The sequence below is a fragment of the Stegostoma tigrinum genome, chromosome 2 (genome assembly GCF_030684315.1).
Source record: "Stegostoma tigrinum isolate sSteTig4 chromosome 2, sSteTig4.hap1, whole genome shotgun sequence".
Taxonomy (NCBI): Eukaryota; Metazoa; Chordata; class Chondrichthyes; order Orectolobiformes; family Stegostomatidae; genus Stegostoma; species Stegostoma tigrinum.
Window position 1 is genome coordinate 102432310 of NC_081355.1, and position 16717 is coordinate 102449026.

Sequence of the window (16717 nt, forward strand, 5' to 3'; positions counted from 1 at the left end):
CATGGTGGACAATGGGGAACCTGTGGATGTGGTATATCTGGATTTCCAGAAGGCATTTGACAAGGTGCCACATCAAAGGCTGCTGCATAAGATAAAATTGCACGGTATTACATGTAACGTATAGGCATGGATGGAAGATTGGTTGACGAGTAGAAAACAAAGAGTAGGGGTAAATGGGTGTTTTTCTGGTTGGCAGTCAGTGGCTAGTGATGTGCCTCAGGGTTCGGTGTTGGGACCGCAATTGTTTATAATTTACATCGATGATTTGGAGTTGGGGACTAAGTGTGGTGTGTCAAAATTTGCAGATGACACTAAGGTGAGTGGTAGAGCAAAGTGTACAAAGACACTGAAAGCCTGCAGAGGGATAGAGATAGTCTAAGTGAGTGGGCAAAGGTCTGGCAGATGGAGTACAATGTAGATAATTACGAGGTCATCCATTTTGGTAGGGATAACAGCAAATGGATGATGTTTTAATGGTAAAAAAATTGCAGCACACCGCCGTGCAGAGGGACTTGGGTATCCTTGTGCATGAATCGCTAAAAGTAGGATTGCAGGTGTAGCAGGTAATTACAAAGACAAATGGAATTTTGTCTGTCATTGCTAGAAGGATAGATTTTAAAAACAAGGTGGCTATGCTGCGGCTGTATAGTGCCCAGGTGAGACCACGCCTGGTGTACTGTGTGCAGTTTTGGTCTCCTTTCTTGAGAAGGGATATACTAGCACTGGAGGGGGTGCAGAGGAGATTCACTCATTTAATTCCAGAGTTGAGAGGGTTGTATTAAGAAGAACAACAAAGAACAGAGAACATTATGACACAGGAACAGGCCCTTCCGCACTCCAAGCCTGTGCTGATCCAGATCCTCTACCTAAACCTGTCGCCTGTTTTCCAGGGATCTGTATCCCTCTACTCCCTGCTTATTCATGTATCTGGCTAGATACATCTTAAATGACGCTATCATGCCCGCCTACACCACCTCTGCTAGCAACAGGTTCCAGGCACCCACCACCTGTATCTTTCCACGCGTATCTCCCTTAAACTTTTCCCCACTCACCTTGAAATCATGACCCCTAGTAATTGAGTCCCCCACTCAGGGAAAAAGCTTCTTGCTCTCCACCCTGTCTATACCTCTCTTGACTTTGTAGACCGCGATCAGGTCCCCCTTCAACCTTCATCTTTCTAATTTAAATAATCCTAATCTACTCAACCTCTCTTCGTAGCTAGTGCCCTCCATACCAGGCAATATCCTGGTGAACGTTCTCTGCACTCTCTCCAAAGCATCTACATCCTTTTGGTGATGTGGCAACCAGAACTCCAGCAGTATTCCAAATGTGGTTGAACCAAAGTCCTATACAACTGTAACATGACCTGCCAACTCTTGTACTCAATACCCTGTCTGATGAAGGAAAGCATGCCATATGCCTTCTTGACCACTCTATCCACCTGTGTGGCCACCTTCAGGGTACAATGGACCTGAGCACCCAGGTCTCTCTGTGCATCAATTTTCCCCAGGGCTTTTTTCATTTACCATGTAGTTCGCTCTTGAATTGGATCTTCCAAAATGCATCACCTCACATTTGCCTCAATCGAACTCCATCTGCCATTTGTCCGCCCAACTCTCCAATCTATCTTTGTTCTGCTGCATTCTCCGACAGTCCCCTTCACTATCTGCTACTCCACCAATTTTAGTGTCATCTGCAATCTTGCTAATCAGACCATCTATACCTTTCTCCAGATCACTTATATATCACAAACAACAGTGGTCCCAACCCGGATCCCTGTGGAACACCACCGGTCACAGTTCTCCATTTTGAGAAGCTCCCTTCAACTACAACTGTCTGTCTCCTGTTGCTCAGCCAGTTCTCTATCTATCTAACTGATACACCCTGGACCCCATGTGACTTCACTTTCTCCATCAGCCTATCATTGGGAACCTTATCAAGCGCCTTACTGAAGCCTATGTATAAGACATCCACAGCCCTTCCCTCATTATGAGGAGTGACTTAGTAGGCTGGGATTATACTCATTGGAATTCAGAAGAATGAGGGGAGATCTAAATCAAAACATATACGATTATGAAGGGAATAGATAAGGTGGAGGCAGAGAGGTTGTTTCCACTCGCGGGTGAAGCTAGGACTAGGGGCATAGCCTCACAATAAAGGGAAGCAGGTGTAGGACTGAGGTCAGGAGGAACTTCTTCACCCAAAGGGTTGTGAATCTGTGGAATTCCCTGCCCAGTGAAACGGTCGAAGCTACCTCACTGAATGTTTTTAAGGCAAGGCTAGATAAATTTTTGAACAATGAAGGAATTAAGGGTCATGGTGAGCAAATTGTTGATATATATAAAAATCAAAAGTAGATCTAGACATTTCCAATATTTTTTTCTTTTCCAAATAACTCTCCTTGCCCTATTTCATTGTTTGCTGTTTGTCAACCTAATTGCTGTCGATGATGCTACATTTCTTCGGTTAACGTTTTAGATAAGGGTTTCATGAGGCACCTTATTCAATGTTTTTTGAAAATCCATGTAAACTACATTATTTAATTTCCCTTCATCTATGAATTGAAGATTCAGAGGAATAGCATGCAGGACAGGAGGTAATTGAAAACCATATGCTACTATTTCTAACTCCACAGAACTCTGCGTATAGCTTTCAACAAATATTTTGTATGTATCCCCGATATTACCATCATGTTCCTGTAGTAAACAAGAGCATACTAACTCCCATCTGTAATTATAATCAGAATGTAAATATCACAGCAGAATTAAATACAGCAGTGAGGTGAAATGGGTATTTGCGATTGCTCCAATGTTTCAATAATGATATTGCCTTGTTACTATGGAAACTCATTAAGTACCAATTTACCCAATGGAGTCAACAAAATGACAGATTTAATTTCATGTCTCTCCTATTAAATAAAACACATATTAATTCCTCAGACTACTACTTCAATACATGCATTAACTTGGTGGCAATAAACAGTTTTAATGTGTTTGTTAAAATTATGGACAAAGGAACTTTGACAACCTTTGGTCAGCGTAATTTGAAGACGTTGAATTGTAATTGTGTGCCTGAGTGCAAATCACTCAGTCGTTTCCTGTGCCCTTAAAAAAAGGACTCTGTTTCTAGAAACATCTTTTCATTTCATACAAGCAAACTGAACTTCCTCAGCTTCTTTCACAATTCAATTATGCAGTGCTCAGTTCGTGCACACCAGTACTGTCAAATGTTTCTGCAAGGCAGCCTTACGCTGAGCAAGAAAACCAGACAAAACCAGTCTGCTCTAACCAGTGCTGTAAGCTGTCAAATCTCAATGCAACCTGATCCAATGTTCTATACATGCTCATATATCAAGCTATTCATTGTACAGATATTTATTAATGGTGTTTGTTATTTTCAGTATTACTATCAATTATCTAAAAGCTGTCCAGTCTATGATCCTAAAATCGAACTGACGTTGATCACTTAAAAATTACAACCCCAACTGGTCAGTACTTCCAATTATGAAGATGTTGAAAATGTCTTCATATCACCACTCATGTTCCTTCCAATTTTGGATCAGTCAGGAATGAAAATGGGTGGAGATTCATTGTGTCATCTTTCAATCAATTGCAGTTCCTTCCAGGGCCTTTAAAAAGAAGAACAATAGAATAGGGGAATGTCATTCTAGTCCCATTCTATTGTTCTATTCGATTGTGATTGCTTTGTATGTCAAACCTACTTTCCCATCTTTGTTCCATTCCCCAGATAGCCTGACTAAATAAAAATCAGAGATGATGTGAACTGCAGATGCTGGAGAATCCAAGACAACAAAGTGTGAAGCTGGATGAACACAGCAGGCCAAGCAGCATCTCAGAAGCACAAAAGCAAAAATCAGTTAATTTTACTTTTGAAAGTATATTGAAATTGACTCAGAATTTACAGGCTCTTGGAGATAGGAATAACAGATTTCTACTATCCAGTCTGTGGATTTCGCTCCTGAATAGTTTAACTCTAATTTTACAATTGTGATCTTATCACATTAGAGAAAACTATTTGTCTGCATCTTCTCATTTTACATCACCTCTTAACTTTCCAAATTCAAAGAAATGCAAGCTAAATTTGTGTAACCTGCCCTCCTAAATTAAACCGTGAACTTTGATATTGTTCATGTGAACCTATTCTGCACTACTTCCATAGTTAATTTGTCCTTCCTAAGATGTGGCACCTAAAACTGGATGCAACAGGCCGAATCTTAAAGGTGTTTGTACAATGTGGGCTACAGTGGGAATTGTAGCCAAATTGCTTGAGTCCAGTGAGGTCTCTCTTGCTGTCAAGAACACTCGCTGCATCTTTTAACTAAATTCCAGGTGTTGAGGCAAAATTCTCACTAGGTACCAATGAGTTGCTTGATAAAGGCAGTTATTGTTTGTTAATGACCTTATTAACTGCAAATTGCGCCTCATGGATATATGGCATTCCATCTTGCCAGCCTCTACAGGCAAACTGAACATGATGAATTCTCAGAACAGACATCAGAACCTGGTGACCTCAACTCACTGCTTGCTCCAAGGGGCCTCTACATTGGACACGAGACTCAAATATCCCAGAGCACAGTCTATGGGCACCAGCCACATACACACCGCATTCACTAACATTGGCATATAACACGGAACATCTCCGACCCATTTACACTACACTTCTGCACTTCAATGTTGCACATCAAATGCTATTGCAGCTATCATTGCCATGTTGCAGCAAGAACACTTTGCACTCAGTGACATATGCTATCTCCTATTTTCCAGAATAAGGTAGGTGAGCTTGCAACATGGATAGGTACCTGGGACTTCAATGTTGTGGCCATTTCGGAGACATGGATAGAGCAGGGTCAGGAATGGATATTGCAGGTTCCAGGATGTATATCTTTCATTAAGATCAGGGAAGGTGGTAAAAGAGGGGAAGGTGTGGCTTTGTTAGTCAAGGGCAGTATAACAGTGGCTGAAAGAACTTTTGATGAGGACTCGTCTACCGAGGTGGTATGGGCTGAGGTCAGAAACAGGAGAGGAGAGGTCACACTGCTGGGAGTTTTTTATCGGCCTCCACAAAGTTCCAGGGATGTGGAGGAGAGGATTGGCAAAACTAGTCTAGGCAGGAGTGAAAGGAACAGGATGGTCATTATGGGAGACTTTAACATCCTTAACATTGACTGGAAATGCTATAACTCTAGTATGTCAGTTGGATCAGTTTTTGTCCAATGTGTGCAGGAGGGTTTCCTGACACAGTATGTCGAAGGGCTGACAAGAGGGGAGGCCACATTGGATCTGGTACTTGGCAATGAACCAGGCCAGGTGTTTGATTTAGTGGTAGGTGAGCACTTTGGAGGGAGTGACCATAATTTGGTTATGTTTAGTTTAACGATGGAAATGGATAGGAACATGCCACAGGGCAAGAGTTATAGATGGGGGAAGGGCAATTATAATGTGATTAGGCAAGACTTAGGAGGCATAGAATGGGTTAGCAAAATGCAGGGGATGGGGACAATCGAAATGTGGAACAAGTTTAAGAAACAGATCTTGTGTGTCCTTGATAGGTATGCCCCTGTCAGGCAAGGAGGAAGCGATAAGGTAAGGGAACTGTGGTTTACGAAAGAAATTGTATCTCTTGTTAAGCGGAAGAGGGAGGCTTATGTGACGATGAGACGAGATGGTTTAGATGAGGCAATGGAGAGTTATTGATTAGCTGGGAAGGATTTAAAGAGAGAGTTAAGAATAGCAAGGAGTAGGCATGAGCAGACATTAGCAGGTAGAATAAAGGAGAGCTCTAAAGCTTTTTATAGGTATGTGAGGAATAAGAGGATGACGAGGGCAGGAATAGGGCCAGTCAAAGACAGAAGTGGGAAGTTGTGTGTGGACCCTGTGGAGATCGGAGAGATGCTAAATGATTATTTCTCATCTGTTTTTACTGAGGAACCGGAGAATATTGTAGAGGAGACGACTGAAATACGGGCTACTAGAATTGAAAGGATTGAGGTTAGTAAGGGGGAGGTGCTATCAATTCTAGAAAGTATGAACTTGGATAAATCCTCTGGGCCGGATGGGATTTTTCCGAGGATTCTCTGGGAAGCTAGGGAGGAGGTGGCGGAGCCTTTGCCCTTGATCTTTGAGCCCTCATTGTCTACAGGTTTAGTACCAGAGGACTGGAGGGTTGCAAATGTTGTGCCCTTGTTCAAGGAGGGCAGTAGGGATGACTCAGGTAATTATAGACCTATGAGCCTTACGTCTGTTGTAGGAAAGGTTTTGGAAAGAATTATAAGAGGTAGGATTTATAATCATCTAGCAAGCAACAATTTGATTGGAGATAGTTAGCATGGATTCGTCAAGGGCAGGTCATGTCTCACAAACCTCATTGAGTTTTTTGAGAAGGTGACCGAACATGTGGATGAGGGTAGGGCAGTTGACGTGGTGTACATGGACTTCAGTAATGCCTTTGACAAGGTTCCACATGGTAGGTTATTGGAGAAAATACAGAGGCACAGGATTGAGGGAGACTTAGCAGTTTGGATTAGAAACTGGCTTTCTGTAAGAAGGCAACAAGTGGTGGTTGATGGAAAATATTCAGTCTGGAGCCCGGTTACTAGTGGTGTGTCTCAAGGATCTGTTTTGGGACCGCTGCTGTTTGTCATTTTTATAAATGACTTGGACACAGACATAGGTGGCTGGTTTAGTAAGTTTGCAGATGACACCAAAGTCGGTGGAGTGGTGGATAGTGTGGAAGAATGTTGCAGGTTGCAGGAAGGCTTGGATAAACTGCAGAATTGGGCTGAAAGGTGGCAAATGGAGTTCAATGCGGATAAATGTGAGGTGGATTCATTTTGGGAAGAATAACAGGAAGGCAGAATACTGGGTCAATGGAAAGATTCTTGGTAGTGTGGATGTGCAGAGGGATCTTGGTGTCCATGTACATAGGTCCCTGAAAGTTGCCACTCAGCTTGATAGTGTTGTTAAGAAGGTTTATGGTGTGTTAGGTTTTATTGGTAGAGGGATTGAGTTCTGGAGCCGTGACGTCATGCTGAAATTGTACAAAACGCTAATGCGGCCTTACCTGGAATATTGCGTGCAGTTCTGGTTGCCCTATTACAGGAAGGATGTGGAAGCATTGGAAAAGGTGCAGAGGAGATTTACCAGGATGTTGCCTGGTCTGGAGTGCAGGCCCTATGAAGAAAGGCTGAGGGACTTGTGTCTGTTCTCATTGGAGAGAAGGAGGCTAAGAGGAGATTTAATAGAGACATACAAGATGATCAGAGAATTAGATAGGGTGGACAGTGAGAGCCTTTTTCTGAGGATGATGACGTCAGCTTGTACGAGGGGGCATAGCTACAAATTGAGGGGTGATAGATTTAAGACAGACGTCAGAGGCAGGTTCTTTACTCAGAAAGTGATAAGGGCGTGAAACGCCCTGCCTGCCAATGTAGTTAACTCAGCCACATTAGGGGCATTTAAACAGTCCTTGAATAAGCAAATGGATAATGATGGGATAGTGTACGGGGAGGGGCTTAGATCAGTTCACAGGTCGGTGCAACATCGAGGGCTGAAGGGCCTGTTTTGCACTGTATTGTTCTATGTTCTCTGTTCTATGTTCCTGGACTGGGCTTGGCTGTATCCAAGGACTCTTTGCTTGCGGCCATAGTGCTCACTTACTCTGAGCTGATCTGGGTGCACACAGCATCCCTATTTTGCCTTTTTGCTGATCTGTGCCCTAACTTCATAAGTCAAAGTCAGTCTTTAATACCAGCACAGGAGTTTAGACACAGGCAGTCCAGGTCAGGGTACTGCCCTCATAAGGGCTGGGGAACCAGATGCCGGTCAGCACAATACTCATCTTGCACATTTGTCCCCAAATGGGGCTCTTTACCTGCTGGAATAAGAGAGGCAGGTATTAAGGGAACTGAAAGCGTTGTCATTTCTGATGCAAGGCAGGAGATGCCCTGAGTGACTGAATGGGCCGTGATGATTGCATGCAGGGTCAGTGGGGTCAGGGTCAGTGACAGCAACTAAGGGAAAATGTTGCGAGCAATAGTGAGAGTGGTAGAGCATGGGCCTTGGTGGGAGGAGGGCACATTAGCAGAGACAGAGAGAATGTGAAGTATTGGTGAGCAGATGGGGAAGCTTCTGCTGGCAAAGTGAGAAAAGTCATTGACCTTCTTCTTGTAGTGCTATGTGGCCCTCCAGATGGCTGAGACCGCACTGACCTGGTTGGCAAACATGAACCAGGCTGGCATGGTTTGGTGTTATGGCCTTCACTGCCAGTCTGAGGAGAAAAGGAGATCCCTTGTTTGCAGCACCTGGTCCAGCTGGACCTCCAGGTCCCTGAATGTGAAGCAGGGTGCAAAATTTCTCTTGTATTCCATATCCAGTGCAAATTTCAAGAATTCTGCAAGGCATCTATGGATTAACAGTGCTCTGTGGATGCATTATGCCTTCTAAAGGTAGTGCTGGCTCCCGGGAATGCAACTTCTGGCAGCAACAAGTTGTGCGCTATACAGTGAGTGGTAGATGGGCCAGGGTTGCACAAAGGAGGCACTATAAGGGTGCAGAAGATAGTTAATGAGGTGAGTTTGAGAAAATAATGGCAAGAAAACTCACTAGACCTTGCAATTGTGAACTTGCTGTGAAAGTCAACAAAACTAACACCCAGCCAAAGAAACCTATGAAGCTCTATACTTCAGGTGAGGTCTAAGTATGGTTTTACACATTTGTAATATCACTTCATCCCTATTATATACTAACCCCAATAAGGGTTATTTTTTAAAAAATGATTTTAATTTTTGAATCTGTGCCAGGTTCTAGTGATGTGCAAATGATCACAAGTGGGTTAGTTAGCTCAGATGGCTTGTATGTGTAGGGAAAGGTTGAGTAGGCTAGGGCTATCTTCCCTGGAGCATCTGAGGCTGAGGGAAGCCTTCTGGAGGTTTACAAAATCATGAAGGGCACGGATAAGGTGAATAGCTAAAGTCTTTTCCACAGGGTAGGAGAGTCCAAAACTAGCAGAAGATGAGAGGGGGAAGATTTAAACGGGACCTAAGAGACAACCTTTTCATGCAGAGTAGGATGCATGTATGGAATGAGCTGCCAGAGGAAGTAGCGAAGGCTGGTACAATTACAACATTTAAAAGGTGTTTGGGTGGGTGTATGAAGAAGAAGGCTACAGAGGGATATGGGCCAAATGCTGGCAAATGGGACTAGATTAATTTAGGGTATCTGATCAGCAAGAGCAAGTTGGACCAAAGGGTCTGTTTCTGTACTGTACATTTCTATAATTCTCTGACTCAATGTGTGTGGTTCAGAATAACAAGAGTGTAGGTTCGATCCTGCGCGAACTGATATAGCCTTCGGGATCTACTTCCTTTCCTTACCTTGGGAGTGAAGCTAATAGCAATCTACCACTGAAAACAACTGTAAAGAAAACTCCTCAGGATGAAATATCAGCAACAATTGAGCAAAGGACCTGTCTTCAGACAGAACACTCATGATTGAATATCATTACGAATACTACATGCCCTTTTTTATGCTATAATTTCCCTCCTTGGTAGTGTTACTATAAGCTGCAATGATAACTTCAGACAACATATTTGAAATACAGCTACCAATGTTTTTGAGTCTTATAGCACACTCCTCCAAAGTAACCATGGCAACATAATCCAAAAATACACGTGATCATTGATGATTGTCATGAGCCCAAAGGAAGATCATTCTGAACATTGGCAGTTCAACATGTTTACATCAGAAATCATCAGGGATAGAATCCCTACAGTGTGGAAACAGGTGCTTCAGCCCAACAAGTCCACATTGACCCATCCTCCTATAACCCTCTTAATTTCCACATCCCTGAACACTACAGGATAATTTAGCATGGCCAAACCACCTACCTTGCACATCTTTGGATGGTGGGAGGAAACTGGAGCACCTGGAGGAAACCCACGCAGACACAGGGAGAATGTGCAAACTCCACACAGACGGTTGCCCGAAGGTGGAATCAAACCCGGGTTCCTGGAGCTGTGAGGCAGCAGTGCTAACCACAATGTTTGCAGTCAGGAATGTGATGGGATACTCCTGCTATACACAGATAGGTGCAGCTCCAAAAACACTCAAGAAGCTTCACACCATCTAAGACAAAGCAGCCTGCTTGATTGGCACCACATCCGCAAACATACTCTCTTTTCCACTAACACAAAATGACAGTGTCGCCTTTCTACAGCAACTGACGAACACTCCTTTATAGCACCCTCTAATCCCATGACCATTGCCATCTAGAGAGAAAAGGGTAACAGGCATAAGGAAAAACCATCACCTACAAGTTCCCCTCCAAGCCATTCACCATCCTGACTTGGAAATATATCACAGTTCCTTCAGCGTCACTAGGTCAAAATCCTGGGATTCTCTTCATAAGGGTATTGTGGGTCAACCTACAGCTCCTGGACTAGAGTGGTTTAAGAAGGAAGCTCAGCACCACTTTGTGAAACAATTCTAAAGATGGTAATATGTACTGACTCAGCCAGTCATACCCACATTCCATAAATGAACTAAATAAGAATAATAAGCACTTTGTTTTGTTTTTATTTCTACATTCCTTGCTTTTGAATACTGTTTGCTGCTCAAATCAATAGTTGACTTTGTACCTTTGCTACAGGAAATATGATCTGAAGTATTGACCAGTAGTCCTTCTATTCTAGAATAGAAGTTGCTTTATACTGTATAGTTAGTTGTCTGAGATCAGGATTTTGTCAAATAGAGAATCTGTATTTAAAGAAAATGTATGTTTCATTCTGAGATAGCAAGAACTGCAGACGCTGGAGTCAGAGACAAGACAGTGTGGAGCTGAAGGAACACAGCAGACTAGGCAGCATCGGAGGAACAGGAAAGTTGACGTTTCGGGTCAGGACCCTTCTGCAGAAATGGGGAGGCAGAAGGGAACTGGGAAATAAATAGAGGAGGGGTGGGACTGGGGAGGATCGGGTGGGATGGTGATAGGTGAGTGCAGGTAGGAATTGGTCTGTGGATGAGCGAGGCGGATAAGTGGGAGAGGAGATGGGCAGATTGTTTCATTTAAAGGAGGCAGGGATGAGAGGGATGGTTGGACATGGGATGATGTTGGGGGTGAGAAGATTTTGAAACTGATGAATTCTATGTTTACCCTTTGAGCCGTTGACTCCCGAGGCAGAATATGAGGTGCTGGTCCTCCAGCTTGCGTGTGGTGTTATTGTGGCACTGGAAGAGGCCCAAGATGGACATGTCACCCAGTGATTAGGAGGAGGAGTTAAAATGGTTGGCAACTGGAAGGTGTTGTCATTTGTCACGTACAGAGCCACACGCAAAAACTTTATATTCCACCGTGGGAGCCTGCAGCCCGATGGCCTAGACATAGAATTCACCAGTTTTAAAATCTCCCCACACCTGGCCTCATCTCATGTCCAACTCTCCCTCTCATTCCCACTTCCTTAACCCTCCCCCAATCTCCACCACTGCCTACCTGCATTCACCTCTCATCATCCCAACCTACCTTCCCCAGCCCCACCTATTTGTTTCCCCCTCCCTATTTCTGAAGAAGGGTCCCGACCCGAAATGTCAACTTTCCTGCTCCTCTACTGCTGCCTGGTCTGCTGTGTTCCTCCAGCTCCATGATGTGTTGACTATGTTTTATCCCTATTTTTATCTAGGGTTTAGCCACTTTTAGTCGTGGAGACATCTGATTACCTGATGACCTCATTTTGCCACACTTCACCTTCCTCAACTTGGAAACCCAGTTATGAATGATGAGAACAAGAAGTAGGCCAGCTGTAGAATTTATACCTGTGGAGGTTCTAATGACAGACTAGCCCAACTAACCTCTACCCATCTTCCTGTACAGCAACATCAGATCCTTCAACTGGATTCTGAGTTCTTGCTTCTTTTTGATGTCAGCAGTTCTGCTTTATTTGAATCATGTGGCCACATCCCATTTATGCTTTTACACTATTTTCTAGGAAATGCAATTATTTCAATTTAACCTACAAAATATTGTGGAAAAGCATTTTTTTGACATCACACAAGGGTTTTCCTTTCATCTGCTCTGGGTATAATACTGAAATACTGAAGAGTTGTTTATTAATATAATTCTTCACTAAGATAGCATACTTACATCTTTACAAGCATTATCTCAATCCTAGTGTTCCTTTTAGTGTTGTTGTTATACAGGACTACTTTTGAATACATTTTATGTATGCTTTTTTTGCATAGAATCCCTACAGTGTGGAAGAAGACTATTCAGCCCACCAAGTCCACAATGACCCTCCCGAAGATCATTCCACCCAGACCTGCCCCTATCTCTGTAGCCCTGCATTTCCCATGGCTAATCCACCTAACCTACATGTTGTTCGGCACTATTGGTAATTTACCATGGCCAATCTACCTAATCTGTACATTTTTGGACTGTGGGAGGAAGCCAGTGCAACCAGAAGGAAACCATGCAGACACAGGGAGAATGTGCAAACTCCAACAGAGACAGTTGTCCAAAGGTCCCTGGTCTCCTGAGGAACTATGCTACTGCTCAGCCACATGCTGGTCTTTTTTAGTAATACATTTTCAAGGGAATTGTGCCATTTAATCTTAATAGACTTTTTCTTTCCAAAAGTCAGTAAATTCTCATTTACATGCCATCAGTTATCCATGATGAGACATTAGCAGTTGCATGATGCACTTAACATAGCAAAACACATCAACAGACTTTACAAGAAACAGTATATGTTCGTTTGTTATCACAACATGATAACACAGATGTTTTAGTCCTTCAATGAAACTTGCAGATTAATTTATGAAATGACATATAACAAGTTTCAACATTATTGTTGTTTATTCCAGAGTATATGCTGAAATTTGTCCTGTGAATTTAATTGCATTCTGATAAGAATATCACTAAAGGGACAATTTATTAGCCAAAACACTGAAATGGTGCATGATCAGCTAATCATTTCAAAGCTGAAGCTGAGCCAAAGGGGTCATTTTCAATTGAATTTCCGTCAGAGTACAGGCGTTATCATCATTTTCTGTATCCATTTGTGAGGATTGAACTGAAACGGCTGGAAAACAAGCTGCTGAAACATGCCTCCTGGTGGGGCAGGTTAGAACTGCCAGTGATAAGATCTGTGAAAACTTCTGTAAATTGGCTATTGACGAAGGTTGGTTGGGGTTGGGGGAACGGCTGTTGGAATGGAATCTTTTACCAATCTCATTTTCTTAAACAATTAAGTAAAATTGCACAATTGGTGAACAAATGGCTACCTGTCTGTTGGATATAGTGGAAGCAGTCGACTTATTGAATAATAGTTAATGGGTCTGCCATTCGGGAATTCTTGCTCAGATTAGATAATTTTTTAAAGACCTATCACAGTATTAATGCAAAATCTGATTTCATATTAGGGACAAATAAAGAAAAAAAACTCACAAAGTGCCACCTGAATTTACCAGAAATTTATAAATACTAAGAAACCACTGAAATTCTTATCATTTGTGCAGATATTTCAGGCTTTATCCATAATATGTACATTAAATGCATCCTAAAAGTTTGAAGTTGCTCATCTTTGAAGGTGTTTAAATTCACTCCAAATAACAATTCAAAGTGCTGCTCTGGCAAGTTTAAGAGGGAGCTATGACTGTTTTATTACTAATTGCTTTAAAACTACATTGTTTCTGTGCTGAATACTCATACTTGTCACCAGTCTACATTCTTTGCACTATACCCTTCTCACCACTCTTCAACAAATTATTTCTATGTACTCTTCTGTTCATTTCTGTTTCATTTTTTTTTCTTGATTTCCCATAACTCCATCTAGAGGGAGCAAAGCTCATCACGCACCCATAGTAATATAGAAACTCAAATGGTTTTCTTGCCTTTCTAACAAAGATTTAGCATTAATTTTCCTATCTGATATTAATTAATCACAATAAACAAACTGGTATATTTGGAAACTGTTGGTCTTATTTTCTGTTCTGGTTTTCTCTCCTACAATGGGGTTATTACTGTACTTTGCCAGAGGTAGCAGCACCCTCTTGTTGAAATAATGTGAGAACGAATCTATTATTTCCTGCGTTCCATTGTTTCTACAAAACACTGCAGATGAAATAATTCCAGCAGCACCCAGCACACACATATTTTACAATATTTGAGATGAACAAATGAATCTTTTTTGGCAAAGACAAACAAAACATTGGAAAATGATAAATAAATGTCTCTGAGACTATTTGAATGATCGATCCACTTACTGCATACCATACAAAAACATGACTGCAGTTTTCTTTACTAAGAAGGATCATTTTACACAAAGTGAAAAACTACAAAGGCCACATTTGCTGACATAAAACTTTCAATATTTATTTTTTCAAATGTTAAAAGTTGGTCAACTTTGTGCACAGGGCAAGTCCTAAAAGTTTTCCTGACCATAATATGTCCATTACTTCCTTTGAAAGGTGTATGTTGTTCCTTTGACATATGCTTCAAGTCTGTTATTTATATTCTTGCCGATTATAAGGTTTGCCTGCAGCAAAAATATTTTCATCCGTTTCTGAGAACTTCTGTTATACACGAGTCAAGTTGTGTGGCACCACGACGACCACTTTTACCTTCAGATCACAAACAATGCTTTTGAGTCTAAGGTTTTCAAATAGAGATGGTCAGATGTTAGAGAAGAGTTAGGTACGAGTTTTGAGCCTCTGAACTAACCCCTTGCTTGTCATTTCAGGTACATGGGCTCTTGAATTACGAACTTGAATTGCGGCCAATTTGTGTATTCCACATAATCCTGCAGTAATATTTCCAGTGGTTGCAGATGCATACATTTTCTCTCATGAGTTGCAACACTGCACTCTCTGCAAAGTGTCACATTCATCCAATAACTGGACCGCTTGAAATATATTCTTAAAATGTTTAATATCTTGTTATTTAGCAGCGGTGCGTGTAAATTAAATCTTGCTGTGAAAACACTTGTGGTAAATGCAGTTCAATTTTAAGCAAAGAAGCATTTCTGACACCTGCGCTGTAGCATGTTTCGTACCACATGAGAGATCCTGCTAATCAAAGTCCTATTCCAGCTAGGGTTCTATTCGCAGATGCCTAACCCCGTTAATTAAAGGGAAAGCGCACAACAAAAGGGTTGGTAGCCTCCCCATCACTTGATGTACACTACTGGCAGTGCTCATTTCTGCTGAGTGCTGCAAAAAAAACACATTATACCAGGAGCTGAACTGTAGTATTCACAAAGCTCACAGTAAATGCAATTCCCTTAAATCGAAAACATCTACCTGACTTAAGCACGGCCATTAATTTTCTTGTATTGTCATGTGGAATGACATTGAATAAAGTGTTAAATCAGTCTTATTTTCCTTTGCAATCAGCCACTGCATCTTAAAAAATAGACACGATAGTCTTTATAGCCTGCCGCAACATAAACCTGGCAGTGTTGTATTCAGTCATCATGTTATTTATGCAGGTCATACCTCACTAGCAGAGGAAAACAGGGCATTTCTGTTATCACTTTAACCTCTAGAATGTTAAAACAATCTCTGTAGGAATACTTTCCACCTCTACTTTATACATATATCAGAGAACACTACACTAGAGAATCCTATTAATTTCCAGTGGGTGTGTGCTTTTCTAATTTATACACAGTAAAATAGATCACATATCTAACATAAAACTAATCAAACACAACGACTCTGATGGTCCTTACCCTACACAGCATTCATGGCTATCCAAGTGCAACATCATCCCAGCTTTAGCTTGTCAATATACTATGTCAACACTGATCAATTACCTGATGCTGCAGAACACATCGAGACAGTAAAATCAGTTTTTCATTGTAATTGTCAACAAAGATCTCTTCATGGGTGCAATATTTGCTTAGCAACAGAGAGAACATCACAGTTCTTTACCTGTACAATAATTGTCTGGGCAGGAATCATACTTCTTCAAGCCGACTAAATCAAGAGCAAACCCCTCATGATCAGGTTTGTAGTAACAGTCCGTAAGCCAATCACTGATTCACCATATCCCAGCACAAACAACAGTTGCTACAGTGAGATGCTGCACACTTCATTTCCGTTCCACCCCCTGCCTCACTCTGGGCACCAGACAGCTGTAGCCAACCAGCATCAATCTCCTAATACTTGGGCTATTAACCCAACCTCTTTCTTTCCTCATCCTCCCCACGTACACACAGGCATACTCACTACTACCACACGCATCAAGCAAAGTGCTCAGCAAAGCGTTGTCAATTCTGCAGCTGTACCTCCCGGTCCCAGGGGGCTGTCCCTTTACAAGCTTGATGATTTCAGCACTGACAGTTGCAGCTTTGAGGTTAGCTCTGGGCTAAGGAGTAGTATCAGTGTAAGAGATGCTGCATTAGTGTGATTTTCAAATATAAACAGTGCCACAATTCAGCACATCCCATACAACAGCAATCTTATGCCTTCAAAGTGATTTTAAAAAACCAGGAATTTAAGGCATGTAAAGAGAAAATGACTGAAATAGGATGTTTAAAATCAATCATCTGGCTGTCCAATAATCTAAATTTCACAAAGCAATGTTTGCTTTCTACCTTTCTTAAGCCACTCTGACCTAAGGAAGCAGAAGCACATAAGCTTATGTGATTTTTCCACTAATTCATGTTGCCAGCGTAGAATATCAAATCCATTCAGTAAGACAGCTCTCT

The 16717-nt window shown here is 41.9% G+C and overlaps 1 protein-coding gene across 5 annotated transcripts in view; it reads right to left on the reverse strand.

Annotated features, from left to right (window-relative positions):
- The window catches only part of LOC125465351 (E3 ubiquitin-protein ligase HECW1-like), a 430630-nt gene extending 414454 nt beyond the window's left edge, over positions 1-16176 (reverse strand). For 2 of the 5 annotated variants that reach the window (XM_059638131.1, XM_059638136.1), the window contains exon 1: positions 15939-16174. In XM_059638131.1, coding sequence (XP_059494114.1) covers positions 15939-15968 — 30 coding nt within the window. In that variant the 5' untranslated portion in view covers positions 15969-16174. Of the gene's footprint in view, positions 1-15938 lie in introns of all 5 variants that reach the window. The other 3 variants (XM_059638143.1, XM_059638132.1, XM_059638133.1) reach the window with 3 other exon arrangements.
- Positions 16177-16717: the final 541 nt, after the last annotated feature.